This window comes from Leptonychotes weddellii, chromosome 6, assembly GCF_054177405.1.
Source record: "Leptonychotes weddellii isolate Sample4059 chromosome 6, ASM5417740v2, whole genome shotgun sequence".
Taxonomy (NCBI): Eukaryota; Metazoa; Chordata; class Mammalia; order Carnivora; family Phocidae; genus Leptonychotes; species Leptonychotes weddellii.
This window is the reverse complement of record NC_138374.1, coordinates 4632446-4649141: the sequence shown is the minus strand read 5'-3', so window position 1 is coordinate 4649141 and position 16696 is coordinate 4632446. Positions and strand designations below refer to the sequence as shown.

The following is a 16696-nucleotide window of genomic DNA, read 5'->3' as shown; positions in this document are numbered from 1 at the left end:
CATTCCCAACCGTGTACAGGTGAAAAACTCTCTAAAACTCTTTAGAGGATGATCAGAATAGAATCACAGCTTCCCAGGGATGGCAGAATGTTCTATCAAGGGCCAGATAACGTGGCAGGCACAACTACTCAACACTGCTCTTGTTGTAGGAAAACAGCCACGGCAAATCCCTAAATGAGCGGGTGTGGCTGTGTTCTAATAAAACTTTATTCATAGCACTGAACACCCATGAGGATGGCTACCGTCACCCAAAGCAAAAGCTAGCAAGCGTTGCTGTGGATGTGGACGCGTTGGCATCCTTGCGCGTCATTGGTTGAATGTAAAGTAGTGCAGCCGCTGGGAGAGACAATGTGATGGCTCCTCAGAACATTAGAAAGAGAATTCCCGCATGATCCGGCAACTCCCCCTGCGGGAATATACCCAAAAGAATTGAAAGCGGGGACGTGAACACATATTTGTGCACCCGTGTTCACCGCAGCAGGATTCACAGTAGCCAAAGATGGAAGGCACCCAAGTGTCCATCTGCAGATGAGCGGATAAATGAAATGTGGTCCATCTGTACAATGGACTGTTAGTCAGTCTTTAGAGGAAGGATGATGTGACAGCTGCAGCAGCTTGGATGGACCTGGAGGACATGACACTCACTGAAATAAGCCAGTCATAACAGGACAACTATTGTACGATTCCGCTTACATGAGGTACCTAGAGTAGGCAGACTCCGGACAAAGGAAGTAGGATGGCGGTCCAGGGCTCGGGGGTGGGGAGAATGGGGAGTTGTTGTTTAATGGGCTCAGAGTTTCTGTTGGGAAAGATGGAAGGGTTCTGGAGGTGGATGGTGAGGATGGTTGCACAACAGTGTGAATGTGCTCAGTGGTACTGAAGCGTCCACTTTAAAATGGTTAAGATGGTAAATTTATGTTATATGCATTTTACCACAGTTTTTTAGAAGTTTTTTTTATTAAAAAGTACTTTATTTGCAAAAACAGGCTGTGGGGCTTGGTTCGCTGCTTTGAAGGATGGGGCGGGGGAGGCCTGTAGCCAGTGTAGGAAACACAGTTCCAGCAGCGAGCGAGCTTGGTGAGAAACAGCTGAAGTGGGATTTGTTTCCCAGCTGGTCGATACGGAGAGAGAGCCTCCTGTGTGAGTTAACGGTAGTTGTCAGTGCCATTCACGGGACACCGGCTACGCTGCAGACGCAGGGCTTCGAGAAAGCCCAGTGTGGTTGGTGTTAACGGCCCGTTTTATGTAGGCGAAGACCAAGGCTCGGAGGGCAGAGTGACCTACTCAAAACCACTCAGCTCGTTAGTGGCAGGGGTGCGTCCTGAGCATTAGATAGCAGTAGGGGGAACTGTGTACCCTGATGCTGTGAATGACCCATAAATCCTTTGGGAGGCAGGCACTCTACACTGCCAAGATGTGTAAGTAAAAACCCTCATGAGAGAATGTCGTGTTGTACGCTCTTGCTGTAAAGCGCCTTACGCATTAAAGGTCTGAAACCTGGCAAAAAGGGACTTAGAAAATACTGTAATAACAATATAAGCCAGTCTGAAAAGACTACTTACTGTACGATACCAACTATGTAATATCCTGGAAAAAGCGGAACTGTGAAGACGGTAAAAGGATGAGTGGTGGCCAGGGGCTCAGCGGGAGGGAGGGATGAGTAGTGTCGCTCAGAGGATGTATGATACTGTAATGCTGCGTTCCCGTTGTTACAGGTTTCTCCCAACCCACAGAACATCCACCAGGAGTGTACCCTCCTGTAAACCACGGACTTTGGGAGATGATGACATGTCAGTGTGGGTTCATCCAGTGTAGGCTGTGTACCCCCTGGGGCAGGATGCTGATAATGGGGGGAGGCAGGGAGCATATGGGAACCTGTATACTTTATGCTCCATTTTGCTGTGAACCTACAACCGCTCTGACATTCAAGTCCCTTAAGGAAACAATAATAATAACAATAATGTGAGGGGGTTTGGAATGGGGTAGAGATGAAACGTGCAGAAGGTGATAATCATTGAAGCCCAGGGAAGGGGACATGAGTCCCTTATGGGGTCTACTATTGAATTGGCTGGAAATTTTCCTTAATACATTGTAAAAGCAAAATGATCTCAGGGATTTATTTGTACTACGCTGACCATGCCGGCTGAGCTTCCTAAGGAAGGCTGCGTGGTATGGGGACTGGTCATGGGCTTGGTCTAAGCCTGCTCTGCCCTTCGGGAGCATGTGCTTCTGCCTCTTGGAGCCTTTTGTATAAAACACGAGGTCATTCATACCCCACAGGACTTGTGTGCATTAAATGGCATAGTTTTTATGGAAGTAACGGAAGAAGTCACTGGGAATATACGGGGTGCTCGGTAAATGCTCACTAGCTAAGCGACAGAGGTGAGGGGTGGCTGAGCCCAGCTGGACTCACAGAGCTGGGTGGGGCCCGGCCACCATCAGGGGTTCTTGCCTTCAGCCCACCGTGGTGGCTCCTTAGCCACAGTCCTGTTTTGGTGGGACCCGGAGACAGCCCCCAGAGTGGTGGGACAGGTGGGCCCAGGCCACAGACGGCTGCTGGCCCGTGGAGCCCACACAGCAAGGACCACGTGGCCTCAGACCGGAGCGGCCACTCCCTGGAATCCTCTCTGCACCGCGGACTGAGCCCGCTTTGACCAGGGCTGGCCAGCGCGATGGTTCACAGCACTTTGGATTTTAGTTCCGAGTTTGACGGATGCTAAAGCCCGATTTGAAAAAGAAATCCGGCAATCTCGACAAAAAGAAACCGTGGCAGTTGCATCTTTTGACTCTTCTGCTCCTTCCCTGCTTTAAGTCACTGCTGTGGACTGGACCCCCGCATCTGCAGCCTCCTGCAGTCTGACCCCCACCGACCCTTCAGGCCTCATTCCCAGGAGGCTCTCCTCACAGTGGTCTTCCCATTATCTCCCAAATCGCAAATGTGGGAGGAGGTCCCAGCGAGGCCCCCCTCCTGTGGATCACTCCACACATCAGATCCTGGGTCTTGCTAGAAAGTCACTTCTTTGTGCGTGTGTGGTCCTCACTGCCCCCCCCGCACCCCACCCCTGGGTCCCATGAGAGGAAGCTGCTGATCCTGTTTGGTCGTGGCCTTGATCAAAGCCTCTGCCGAGTGTGGGCTGTGCTCACAGACCGGTCAGCGGTGGTAACACAGTTCTTCTCTCTCCGTGCCGGCTAAATGAAGTGATGTTCTCTGCACCTTCTTATCACATCTCCCCAAGTCTCCCCTCCTTCCCAGTGTTCCTGAATTCTGCGGAAATCATTTAAGGTAATTTTCCAGCTCCTAGTCCTTGTTCTGCAGGTATAGAATCTGTCACTTTTAATTTGCCTTTCTTCCACTCATTTTGGGCAAAATATTTCGTTAAAAGATGTGGTTCCCCCCCGCCAAATCATCTCTTGTCTTAATGCCAGAGGTATTTAAATGCCCTCATAGTGAACTGTACAATCTAATTATGTAACTTAAAGTAAGTTTAGGGAAGGAATGAAATACCCTGCAGCTTCACCGTCTGAGAAATAGGGTTTTGTATTCCACTGGAAGTTCAGTGGCTTTCTTGCTATTTTTCCCTGTGTCGTAATGAGGCACCTCATCTTCCAGTTTTATTGGCAGCAAACACTGGGTAACAGAGATGCTAGAAAAGCCCGAGGCTCCATCATGATAAAGTCATTTTAGCGACTGTAATTGTGCCAGGAACTTCTAATAGTTAAATTGGTTCTTGATTATGTTCCACTTGCTAAGTTCCCCTCCATTCAATTAACACATAATTATTTAGGACTCTGCTACTTTTTTGCTCTGCACATACTGCTTTCTAATAGGCAGCTTACTGGGAAGGTGTCCGATTGGAGCCCACGCAGCATCCAAGTCCCTTTCCGTGCAAGGACAGAGCCGGGATGTGGTCCCAGAGGCAAGGCCTGAAGGACTCTCTCGGTGAAATGCTCGTGGTTGAGGGGCTTGGAATCCCGAAGGTGCCTCCTGCCACTGAGCCTCACTCCTCATGCCCAGCCTGTCTCCTTTTTTTTTTTTTTTTAAAGATTTTATTTATTTGAGGGAGTGAGAGAGAGAGAGTGCAGGAGCAGAGGGAGAGGGAGAAGCAGGCTTCCCGCGGAGTAAGGAGCCCGATGCAGGACTTGATCCCAGGACCCTGGGATCATGACCTGAGCTGAAGGCAGATGCTTAACTGACTGAGCCACCCAGGCGCCCCCAGCCTGTCTCCTAAAGACGTGTGCCCAAGTGTAGGACTCTACGGCAAGTCTTCTCCTTTCTACCAAATGCTACTTAACATTCTGTAAAGTGTCTGTGGAGGTCATCGTGTTAAAATGACTCCGGACTACGTGGTGATATCTCTGTGTTACCTTTAATCTCAGTGTTAACAAAAACAAGACCCCTATGTCCTAAGTTCACAGTTCAGAGGGCTCACAGTTAGTATTTTGCTTTGCTGGTTGAAAATAGGAGAATCTCAAAAACTTGAGCCACTTTCTGGAGGTCCTGTAGCTCAATGTTTACATGGACGTGAAGAAGGTCAATAGATAGATAGATGATTGACAGGTAGATGAGAGATGGTTAGAAAGACTTCCTGAAGGTCTGGTAGCTAAATGTTTACACGGATATGAAAAGATAGGTAGATTGATTGATTGGATTGATTGATAGGGAAGGAAAAAGAGAGCTAGAGAGATAATGGAGAGATGATAGAAAATGCATAGAAAGAAGTGGATCCAGACTGTAATTGGATGTGTGTGGGGGTGTGTGGACAACAATCCATCACATATCTGACACCATTAGGAATTATAGTAGGCATTTTGTTTCTAGTGGGAGCTCACTGTGGTTAAGTATCCAGGTAGAAGAGAAGGAAGTCAGGAAAACTTCCTGTTTGTTTGTTTTGGTTGTATGAGGTTTGGGAATGAACTCTATCTGACACTGACCCCTAAATGATCGAAATTGGGGAATATTGTAACAGGATTTGTAAAGATGGTGACTCTGACTTCAGGGAGACAGGAATCAGTTACCAAGAAGCATGAAATCAAGTCCTCTCCTTGCGGCCATTAAAAATAAAATTTGCAGTCATTTGCTTTGAATAATTTGAGAAAGTGCATCTAGACCTTATGGCTTTTTAAATCTTTTTGAGATGACATAGTTTGCCTGTGGGTTTCTCTACATTATTTATTTGTGTGTTTGGTTTTATCTTCCAAGATTTTAGGTTATAAATAAAGCCATTCAAAGGTTAAAAATGATTGAAAATAACTCTATTAAATATGGGCTCACACTTTTTCTTAATGGTTTTGACCATGTGGGACAGCATCCATGAAAGCATTTCATTCTCACGCCATTAGCTTTGTTTTTAGAAATTACTTAATCCTCCCGGCTAAGAATAGACATAACTTGTTTGGCTCACAGAGTTATGAATCTTTTTCCCCCGAGTCCGTCACTTTTCTGGCAGAGGAGAAGTAGGGCCAGTCTGTACTGTTGCCCACCTTCTGCTGCCCACAGGCTCTATCCCTGCAGCATCTCACTCTCGTGCTTCTGGGAGCTGGGACTGTGGGGAACATTAGGCGTGAGCTCTCTTCATTGTGTCCTGTGCTTCTGTACAGTAATGTTGAGTGGGGAGGGTGGATTCTCTCTCTGCATTAGGCTCGGGGTTTGTTTGTTTGTTTACTTGTTTTTGTTTTGTTGTGTTTGCCTGGTACCAGGCCTGGACACACCACTGGCTGTGAGAGATCTGTTAGTGCAGAGAGAGGCCAAAGATTCCTTAGATCAGAACACTTCAGAATATTCATGGTGCCGAGGGGTCCTTTTAAATGATTTGGGGGATCCTGATATGTAAATGACAAGGTTCCTGTCATCAGGAACAAGTTCCAGAGGTGGAGAGGAGAATGAGGGACCAGCTCTGGAGGTGGAGAGGAGAATGAGGGGACCAGCTCAGGAGGTGGAAAGGAAAATGAGGGACCAGTTCTGGAGGTGGAGAGGAGAATGAGGGACCAGCTCTGGATGCGGAGAGGAAAATGAGGGAACAATGCCCAACCATAAATGCCAAATGCCTAATGAGAAATTTGGTTAACAAGAAACTCAAAATAGCTGAACCCCACTGTGGACAACCTAGTCAGAATGTGAGGACTCCACGGAGATCAGGGGCTACCAAATATTCTAGCCTCTCTGTGCCCTCTGATTCGGGTCAGAGCCTGATCTTCTGGGCTACACATCCATCCATCCATCCATCCATCATCCATCCATCCATCATCCATCCATCCATCCATCCATCATCCATCTGTCATCCATCCATCCATCCATCCATCATCCATCCATCCATCCATCATCCATCCATCATCCATCCATCCATCCATCCATCATCCATCCATCCATCATCCATCCATCCATCATCCATCCATCCATCCATCATGCATGCATCCATCCGTCCATCCATCCATTCCAGTGACTGACACCTAGGGGGCATATGAAACTGTGCTGGATCCTGACTTAGCATTGCAGGCACATGAGTGAATAAGCAGACAGGATTATTTGGGAACAGTCTGGAGGGCTTCCTTGTCCCTGAGCCCAGCTCTAGCAGTCACCAGGGCCGCAGAGCCAGCCCATTCACACTGCCCTCCCTCTCGTTGCCTCTTGAAAAAAAGGACTTGATCCTGAACTGTGTCGAACCTGCCTGAACTCTTCATTTCATACTGGGAAGGTGTCCTGCTGTCCAGTCGCTCAGCTTAGCTCACGATCTTTCCATACTGAAAGCAGATTTTTATGCAAAAGCTTTTGATGTGATTTTCTTATTTATTTTCTCTAGTTTGACATTTATTAAAAATAACCCATGAATTATAGCAGATAGTAGATGTTCTCATGTAAAAGTTAACCCCTGTTTGCTTCTTCTTCCCTAGTTGGAGCATTGAGTCATCCTCAGATGGCCTTGGCATTGCTCCAGTTTTTAATCCCATCAAGTGTGGGCTCTTGGGTATATATAATTTATGTGTCCTGGCTGGTTCTGTAGAAGGTGTGTGGGCCTGGGTGCGCTGAGCTTGAGCAGCTCACCCTTGTTGGCACTAGTGACAGTCTTCATTTGATCTTCCCTTTAGTTATCCTGCTACAACTCACATTCTGTGTTATTTGCTTTCTGTCCTTGCTTTTTAAAAAATTTATAGTGAATCTAAATTATAAAATCTCTCTCAGCCCCTTGCTTTCTCAGTTGTCAGTTCATTAAAAAGTTTTTATTTGGCCTTCATATTATTTCAGCATGGCATATTAAAAAAAAAAAGTCATTTTGAGAAATATCTTTATTTAACTGGCTGAAATTGTTCCAGAGCTTAATTAGAAGTAGCATATTGCAACTGTTTGGGTGCTATCTTGAGGCAGAATGATTACCATGTAATAATAATGCATGTTCTAGTAAACTTGCCTTTATTGTCATAGAGGGCTGGAGGGAGGGTCTTCCTTCAAGCTCAGAAGGACCCTGAGGGGACCCTAGTCAAAAGCTGAGTTCTAAAACTGAAGGAAAAATTACGGGGTGGTCAGTAGCCCAGGGTTTTGTGCTGCATGAGAGCCCCACCCTCTAAGGACGGAGTGGTCTCGCTCCACTGACAATCAGGAGACTTTCTCTGGCTGCTGGGGTTAATGCAAGTACAGGTCCCCAGATGCTCTCTGAACACGGTTGCCAAGGGTCAGAGGGGCAAGGCAGACCTTTTCTCTTTAGGCTTGCATCTTGCGCTTCTGAGGGCTAAACCTGGCACAGGAGACCCCAGCCCAGGCCTGGAGAGCTGATGAGGCTTGCAAAGTGTGCTACGATACAAGACATGTCCTAAATTGAGTGATTTTCACCCTGGTCCTGTATTAATTTGTCAAGACGCCCTTGTTCAGCTTTTCTCAATAAATCCCAAAATTTCAGCCATAAGAGCTACTTTTCAAATTGAACTGGGCCGCCTGTAGTCGTAATATCTGGCAACTCTCTGGCTGATGGATGCTGCTGCCCGTTCTGTGCCCCCTGGCTTATGGACAAGGCCAGGATCCCCGCGTCCCTCCACTGATAGTCACTTAAAGCGCGGATGCCTCCTTTTTGGTTCTGTTGAATGTCACCAGGGAAGAATTAGATAAGTCTGGCCACAGTTTTTGTCAGCAATTGAGATGGCACACTCCATCACAGGCCATTTGTCACACCTGTTTCGGCCCCGGATCCAACCATAGGTTCCTTAATGAGATGCTGTCTGCAAACCCCCTTTCTTAGAGCTGTCTGAGTGTTCAAGAAGCTGCAATGTTGGGCAGGAGGTGGGGATCGAGACCTCCTTAAAGCCCCAAGGAGAGAGTCCCTTTCTTCCTCCTCCCAGGCTGCCTGGCCTTCAGGGGCTCTGGGACAGTCTGAGGTGGGCAGCTTCTCCAGGCATGCACGGCTAAGAGACCACGCTTTCGGAGAGCACCGGTTCCTGGAAAGTAACCTGGATTTTTCTTACACTCTCTGGCTGCTTCCTGCTGTCTAAACAGGGGAAGTGTAATTAAGTTTATTATCTGTGACCCAGTGCTAATTCTCCTTGCATCCTGCCTTTATGCAGAGGGAGAAGGGTCACTTAAAGAGAAGTATCTGGACTGAGCTTTATTATTGTGAACACTCTCAAGGGCAATAAAACATCTGCAGGATGAACAAGCTGGTGGAAGGGTTAATCCTCTGGAGTCATTTATAACCTCTCAAATTACATATCCCAACATGGAAAAGTGAAAGTCCAGGTATTAAAGGATGTGATATTTTGCTGTGGGTGCTTAACAATTCTACATCATCAATGGATCAATGAATTACAATTCCTGTTAACCTTCTTGTCAGATCACTTACGCATCTACTATAGCTTTTTTATTTGAACAAGTCATTAGTTACCAAAATCAACATTTCCAACAGAGGACGAATGACACCGAAGTAAGCCATACCTCCAGAATATGTCACCAGACCACTCCACGCCCGATAGATGGTGTATAACAGCATGTTTAAATGCTTACCTGTAAAAAGCCAGCTATAAGCAAAGGCCAGTTTAATAATGTTCCATGGAGACATGGTGACTTGGGAAGAGGATTTAATTAGCACCTTTTCCTTTTTAAAAAAAAAAAAAAAATTAGGATAAAGAAGATGTGGTCCATATATACAATGGAATATTACTCAGCCATCAGAAAGGATGAATACCCAACTTTTACATCAACATGGATGGCACTGGAGCAGATGGTGCTAAGTGAAATAAGTCAAGCAGAGAAAGTCAATTATCATATGGTTTCACTTACTTGTCGAACATAAGGAATAGCATGGAGGACATTAGGAGGAGGAAGGGAAAAATGAAGGGGCATCAGAGGGGGAGACGAACCATGAGAGACTACAGACTCTGAGAAACAAACTGAGGATTCTAGAGGGGAGGGGGGTGGGGGAATGGGTTAGCCCGGTGATGGGTATTAAGGAGAGCACGTACTGCATGGAGCACTGGGTGTTATACGCAAACAATGAATCGTGGATCACTACATCAAAAACTAATGATGGACTATATGGTGACTAACATAACATAATAAAAAAAAAAAGAAAAAATTAGGTTTTTTTAGTGATACTTTTCATATGTTACTTTCAGATGCTGGTATTTTGGTCTGTTTTATTCTGCATGTGCTAATTTCCTTGGTTAATTTGGAGCACATCTGCATATAATTCTCTGGGCTTTTTATTGGCACAACCTCATAGCTTTTCACAGGACTTCGAGAGTTCACTTTCCAGACAGACTCGGGTTGTATCTAATTGAAATGCCAAACCTACAAAGGTGCCAGAGCCTAAGTGTGTAATTATGTAATTTTCTCTTGATCCTTCAGAGTCTTCCTGCGAGCGATTAATCAGTATGCAGACATGCTGAACAAAAAATTTCTGGATCAAGCCAACTTTGAGCTGCAGGTAAGAGAAGAGGTAGACATGCCCTTTGTTGGGAGATCATGCTAAAACAAATCGCCGATCGGAGCCAGTATCTTAGATTTCCAATTCTCGAACTTAATTGGTTTCCCATGCAAGGTATGGAAATGGAATTTACAAGATGTACTACTGGAACCCGAGGATTGAAAATCATGCCTTTGGAGTATTTGCTCAATTTAGCAAGGAGAGCGATGGAGCGGCTTCAGAGCAAACGTGCGGAATCAGAGTGACAAATAGGGAGTTAGCTGGGAGGCCACCCCTATCTGCTATAGCGGAAGAGACTGTCTCAGACCCAGACCGTCCAATGTGCGGAGGGAGGGACCGGCAGAGGCAGCCAGGCGGATTTGCATCCCTGAGCTCTGCTGGCTTTGAGAACTTGGTTCTCTCCTGCTACCTCTGGTAGCCTTTACCGGGCACAGACCCTCCCCCACATGGCTCTGGGCTGGGTCAGCTGATCTGTCAGTTTGTGCCCTGTTTCTTCAGGGCTTGCAGAGAGAGGCAGGGGAGGGAGAGGAAGGGTGTGTGTGTGTCATAACGATTGATGCTGCCTGGCATGATTTACCACACATCTGGTGTTTGTGGCTTTCAGTTTAATTGCACTCTGGGTGTATTTCTGCTAATAATGATTTTTTTTATTACTTAGCTTACTAAAGTTTCCTGGGCAGGACTGTTCACTGAGAGAGGACCTATGCTGTATTTCTTTTATAATTTTTAAATGGTAAATGTCTGTTTTATCTGCACTATGGAATATAAGTATATATTAATATATCAGGAACTGTAGATCTCGAAGTGTTACTATTTTTTACAGTTTTTAAGATTTTATCATTTTCTCTGCCTGATGCCTGCTTAGGCAAGTTTATCCAGACCTGTGCATGCTTTCTTTTGGCTTTTAACACAAATTGCATTATATCCTGTATTTTTTTTTTCTATTCCATCACATTTAGCAATAGACATGTACCAACATTCGTGCAGGCCCTCCTGCACTGAGGAGGACCTCCAGGCTGTTCCAGTCTGTCCGTGTTACAAGCAATGCATCTCGGTGCTGCATTACTGTAGACAGGCTCCTGGAAGCGTAACTGCCAGGCCGAGTAGTAAGAAAGTGCACGTGAATGGGCAGTGATAAATTATCCTCCTGTAGCGTTTTGCAATCCCACCAACCTTCTTTGAGAGCAGCCACTGTCTAAAACCATCTCTAGGACCAATTTCTTTAAAATCGTTGTCTCTTATTTTTGTTGGAATTTCTCTGATTGCTACTTAGGCTGAGAATACTTACTGGCTGTGTGATTTCTACTGTGAACCATCTGATCATTTCCTGTACTCATTTTTCTATTGGGCTATTTGTCATACTTTTCTCTAAGTTGAAATTCATAAGATAGCCTATTCATGGGTTTAGGCTTATCACACAGAAATTTTTAATTTTTCTGCAGTCGAATCTGTCATTTCTTCTATGCCTCTTGGGTTTTATGTTTTGCTTGGCAAATCCTTCTTTGCCTCAGTGTTATAAATGTAGCTATTTTTTTTTTACGTAGTTAGTATGTGCTAATACCTTTATAATTCTGCCTTTTTTTTTTTTTTAACTTCCTGATGATTACTCTATCTGGGATTTTTCTATTTAGTGTTAGGGCTAAGAGTTTGAACTTAACTTTTTCCCATATCATTTCATGAATAGATTGGTCTTTCCCCATGATTTAAAATGCCACCACAGAAAACATAATTGCAAATGTATCAGTGTGTGTATCCATTCTACTTCCTGGGTCATGACCTTCTGGTTTTATACCCTGCTAGCAGAGCCAGAACTTCCTTATAGAGTGCCACTGCAAAATTATCTTGGCTCTTCTTTTGTATTTCCTTTCCTTTTTTTAATTTTTTAAATTTTTTAAGATTTTATTTGTTTATGGATCACTACATCAAAAACTAATGATGTATGGTGACTAACATAACATAATAAAATTAAAAAAGATTTTATTTGCTTATTTGACGGAGAGAGAGCACAAGCAGGAGGAGTGGCAGGCAGAGGAGAGGGAGAAGCAGGCTCCCCACTGAGCAGGGAGCCTGACACGGGGCTCCATCCCAGTACCCTGAGATCATGACCTGAGTTGAAGGCAGATGCTTAACCACACTGAGCCACCCAGGCGCCCCTTTGTATTTCCTTTTCCATATGAAATGCAAGATCAGCTTGTTAACCTTACTTTTTAAAAATGCTGCATTTATTTTAATTGGGAATCCATTGAGTTTATAAATAAATGTAGGGGATATGTTACGGAATTGGGGGGAATACTTTGCAGTATTTCTTTTTTTCCCATCCCATACCGGAATATTTAGGTCTTCTTTTTGTGTCCTTCATTAGAGTTTTCCATTTTATCCATCTGAGCCTCACCCAGTACCCGCTGGGTAGGTTGTCATGGATGTGAAGAGTAGCTGCTGCGAGTGTGGGGCTCCTTTTTCCCAGCATGTCCCGTATCGCTGCTTTTGTTCACTGTTTCATGAGGAAGGTCCCGAGGCTGCTTCCCTCATGCCCACACACCTCAGCAGCCATGTGCTCTTTGGGCCAACATAGCACCTTGGCCCTTGGCAAGTGTGAAGTGCATAGGGATTGCTGTTCCACCCTGAAACGCCCCCACCCTCCCACCGTCGGTGGCTGGCTTGGGTGCCACATGGCGAAGACAGCCTTCAGTGTGAGCTCCAGGGCTGCTCCGACCAGTCACATTTTTATGTTCTTACATCCTGTTCTTCACCGCACAGTTCTGTCTACTGACACCTCCTTCTCCCTGAACTCATCAACCCTGAGGGCTGCCTGCCACTTCCCTTCTGCGTCCTTGTGCTCCGGCCCAGGCTGCCTCCCAGGCCTGGCAATACAGCACAAAGGAGTCTTTACCTAACCCCACCCCCCATCCCCCAGTGTTGTAGTGTGTATTTCCTACAAACAGGAACTTTCTCCTGCATAACTACAGTAAAGCTACCCAAACCAAGCTTACAGGAGTACTACCATCTAGTCCTCAGACCCCGTTCAAGTTCAGACATCCCAGTACAGCTGTCATGGCTCAGCACCAGACAGGTGGGGTTACTTGGCATACCTCAAATCATGCATTGAGTACTATTTTTTGGCTTATATTTTTATGTGATTTTTTTAAAGACTTTTTTTTTAACATTTTATTTAAGAAGAGAGAGTGCACGAGAGAGTGAGCATGAGCAGGGGAAGGGCAGAGGGAGGGAGAGAAAGAGAGAGAAGCAGACTCCCCGCTGAGCAGGAAGCCCAACATGGGGTCAATCCCAGGACACCCGACTCGAGACCGTCCATCCGCTTCACACATAACCCATGGCTTTGGGCGAGTCTCTGCACCGCATCTGAGCATCAGGGGCGCAGCGCTTACCTGGGTAATCTTGCAGCGATCAAATGAGCTGCTGTGTTACTAAAGAAAGTGCCCAGTTCATGAAAAGTGTTAGGTAAATGGAAGAGCACACACTCTTACAACTCTGCTCTAAGATTCCCACTTACTTCACGGGTGACTAAAAATAAAGTCGCTACTGTTAACACCTTATTTTTACATAGTCTTTTGCAGCTATCTCATTTGATATAATAAATAGTATTCCTGTAAAGGAGAAAACCAACACCCCCAGATTTCTTCTAAAGACTGTGGAAGGCCTTTTGAGCTTGGATGTATGATGGGAACTCTGTCCAGGCTCTTTCCCTCCAGGAGCAGGTGGAAGCCCCCCAGACCGTCCTCTGGCACACAAACATGGTGGGTGTAGGAGTTATGTGTAAAGGCCAGGAGTATGTCCAAATCATTCCCATTGGTGATCCAAGAATTCTTCCTGCATCTTGATGTTCTTGACCTGGTCATAAACACTGACATAACCAGGGGTATTAGTTCTGTGACTTTAGGAATCTATGCATATGATGTTTTTAATTAATTAATTAATTAATTTATTTATTTTAGGGGGGAGGGGCAGAGGGAGAGGGAATCTTAAGCAGACTCCCCGTGAGCATGGAGCCTGACGCAGGGCTCGATCTCGGGACGCTGAGATCACAATCTGAGCCCTGACCAAGAGTCGGACGCTCAACCCACTGAGCTACCCAGGCACCTCCGTAATGACATTTTTATAGCAGTGCGTCTGGGTTACCGTGTTTAAGGAGACAGAGCTTCCACGGTGCAGAGCTTTATAACAAAGTCATTTCATAGTAAATTGTCTGTTAAGCACATATCGTCTATAAGTCTTTGAAATATAAAATGTTTGATGTTTTTACAACTCTTTTCCTTAGTTACCTAGTGTTTATGTACATTTTTGGTGTCTGAAAAAGTCATAAATTACAGAAATTATGTACTAGTAAAGAAGGGGCTCCATGATGCACTAGTAACAGGAGCCAACATTCTCGTGTCCTTTCCGCACGCTCGGCAACCCCCAGAAGCCTCTGCCCCTATTCACTCCTGTGATCCTCTGACAGCCCCAGGAGACAGGCACTGTAAGACTCCCCCTTTACCTCTCAGGAAACCGAGGCACCAGGAGGTTAGATTAGTTGCCCGAGGAAGTGGCAGAGGTAGAATTTGAGCACGCGCACTGTGACCTTGGCGCCCACCCCAGCCCTGAACCACACCGTGGCTGGCTGGCCAGCCACCTGCATGGAGTGAGTGTGGATTTCTAAACATTTCAGAAGTGTGTGCAGGGCAAATGAGGAATGCCTCAGAACGTTTTGAGACCCACTATTAAGCTGTTCAGCACCTCAGCATCTCCCCTTTTTTGGTTTTCAGCTTTGGAACAACTACTTTCACCTGGCTGTCGCTTTCCTCACTCAGGAGTCCTTGCAACTGGAGAATTTCTCAAGCGCGAAGAGAGGCAAAATCCTTAACAAGTAAGTCTGCATCCAGTCCTGAAATCACGGGCAGGAGCCTGCAATTCTATTAGCATCATTTCTGTGTAGTCTCTAAGCCAACTTGGTATGCAAATTGAGATGTAATAATCATGGTGTCATGAAAGGTTGGTTTCAAATCCCGAATCTGGTGTTGCCTTTTCTAACCCATGAATCAGGATCTAAAACTGCAGGGTTCGTTCTGGTGAGTTCCGAGTCTGTGTAGTTCACCATTAGCACCACCCAGAATGGGAGTTTCAGGAGGATAATTGCCTCTGCCCTGCACCATTCTGATGTCTTTCCACATGTGCTTTTCTTTATCGTCTGCTTGTGCAGTGCTCCTTCGAGAAAGGAAGCATCTCGTGCAAGCTGTTGGCACAGTTGGGATTGTTGAAGAACTCCTTCAGAGTGAGAGCTGCCTGGGGTTTCCTCCTTTGTGAGAGGCCACCCATGTCGTGCTCTATGTGGGAGATCCGAAGGGCTGGACTAGTCCTTGGATGATCCTAACAAACCTCTCGGAAGCCCCGCGTCCCTGTCTGGGTCCTTCGGCTCTGTGTCCTACATGGCTCCTGGCCCAGGACAAAGAAAAGAACGCTTGCATGCTTTCTTTCCACACTTTAGGTGCCCCGGAGGGTCTTGCTGCCTCTCTTTCTGCCTCGGTTTCCCTGACTTCTCTCTTCTCTGAGCGCCCCTTTTATAAAGGCTTTAAAGATTTTATTTATTTATTTGACAGAGAGAGACACAGTGAGAGAGGGAACACAAGCAGGGGGAGTGGGAGAGGGAGAAGCAGGGGGAGTGGGAGAGGGAGAAGCAGGCTTCCTGCCGAGCAGGGCGCCCGATGCGGGGCTCGACCCCAGGACCCTGGGATCGTGACCTGAGCCGAAGGCAGACGCTTAACGACTGAGCCACCCAGGCGCCCCGAGACTGAAAATTTTTTTAAGCCTTTCATTTTAAGATTGTTGTGGTTTATTTTTTTAAAGATTTTATTAATTTATTTGACAGAGAGAGACACAGCAAGAGAGGGAACACAAGCAGGGGGAGTGGGAGAGGGAGAAGCAGGCTTCCCGCCGAGCAAGGAGCCCGATGCGGGACTCGATCCCCGGACCCCAGGATCATGACCTGAGCCGAAGGCAGACGCTTAACGACTGAGCCACCCAGGCGCCCCTATAAAGACTTTAGAAAAGAGTTCTCTTATTGCTCCCACATCTCTGTGTCCCCGGTCCCTGTGTGTCATTTCATAATTCCTCTGCCTTACGTTGACTTTTCCAAGGCTTTGCCCCTCCCTGATGTTAGCGACTCCAGAGGGAGTCTCAGAAGGTGACAGAAGCACTGCTCAGTGCCCCTCGTGTTTTGTGAGCGCGTCTCTCACTTGCCACATCAAAGCACGTCATCCCCGCAGAGTAAGAATTGTGTCAGCAAATACTTATCGAACAGGTATGCCAGTGACTTTCCAAGCACTCCGAGTGCATTTTTCATACATGGTCATTAAAACCAAAACAGAAACTGTTCATTGGGTCTCCTTCTCACCCTTACTTTCCAGAAGAGGAAGGTGAAACATGTTCTAAACAAGTCACATGACCAGTGCCACACACCCAGTCATTCTAACCCAGGCAGTTCAGAACCCGAGATGTTCACCCGCGCTGCTCTTAAAACCTTAAGTCCTTCCATTGTCCTGTCTACCTCAAGGTCAGCCTCCACCCGGTCATATTCCTTCACGCTTCCTCCATTGAGTGGCTCCAGTGGGTTGGCCGTGGATGCAGACAACTGTCCATAGTTCAGAAAAGGGGAATGCACCAGAAGGCTCCGGCCAGGCGGGCGCCCGCCGGTGACTGCTGGGAAGGCAGAGCCGGCCTTCGCACAGCCCACTGGGGTCTGACTGCCAGCCCTGGCTCAAGAGACGGACGCCAGGTGGCACCTTCTGGGGACTGAC

At 46.4% G+C, this 16696-nt stretch overlaps 1 protein-coding gene across 1 annotated transcript in view; it reads left to right on the top strand.

Moving 5' to 3' along the window:
- DOCK1 (dedicator of cytokinesis 1) overlaps window positions 1-16696 on the top strand; it is a 414563-nt gene that overhangs the window by 306762 nt on the left and 91105 nt on the right. Inside the window, exons 18-19 of the mRNA XM_081823034.1 lie at window positions 9827-9905; window positions 14669-14769. Coding sequence (XP_081679160.1) covers window positions 9827-9905; window positions 14669-14769 — 180 coding nt within the window. The remainder of the gene's footprint in view (window positions 1-9826; window positions 9906-14668; window positions 14770-16696) is intronic.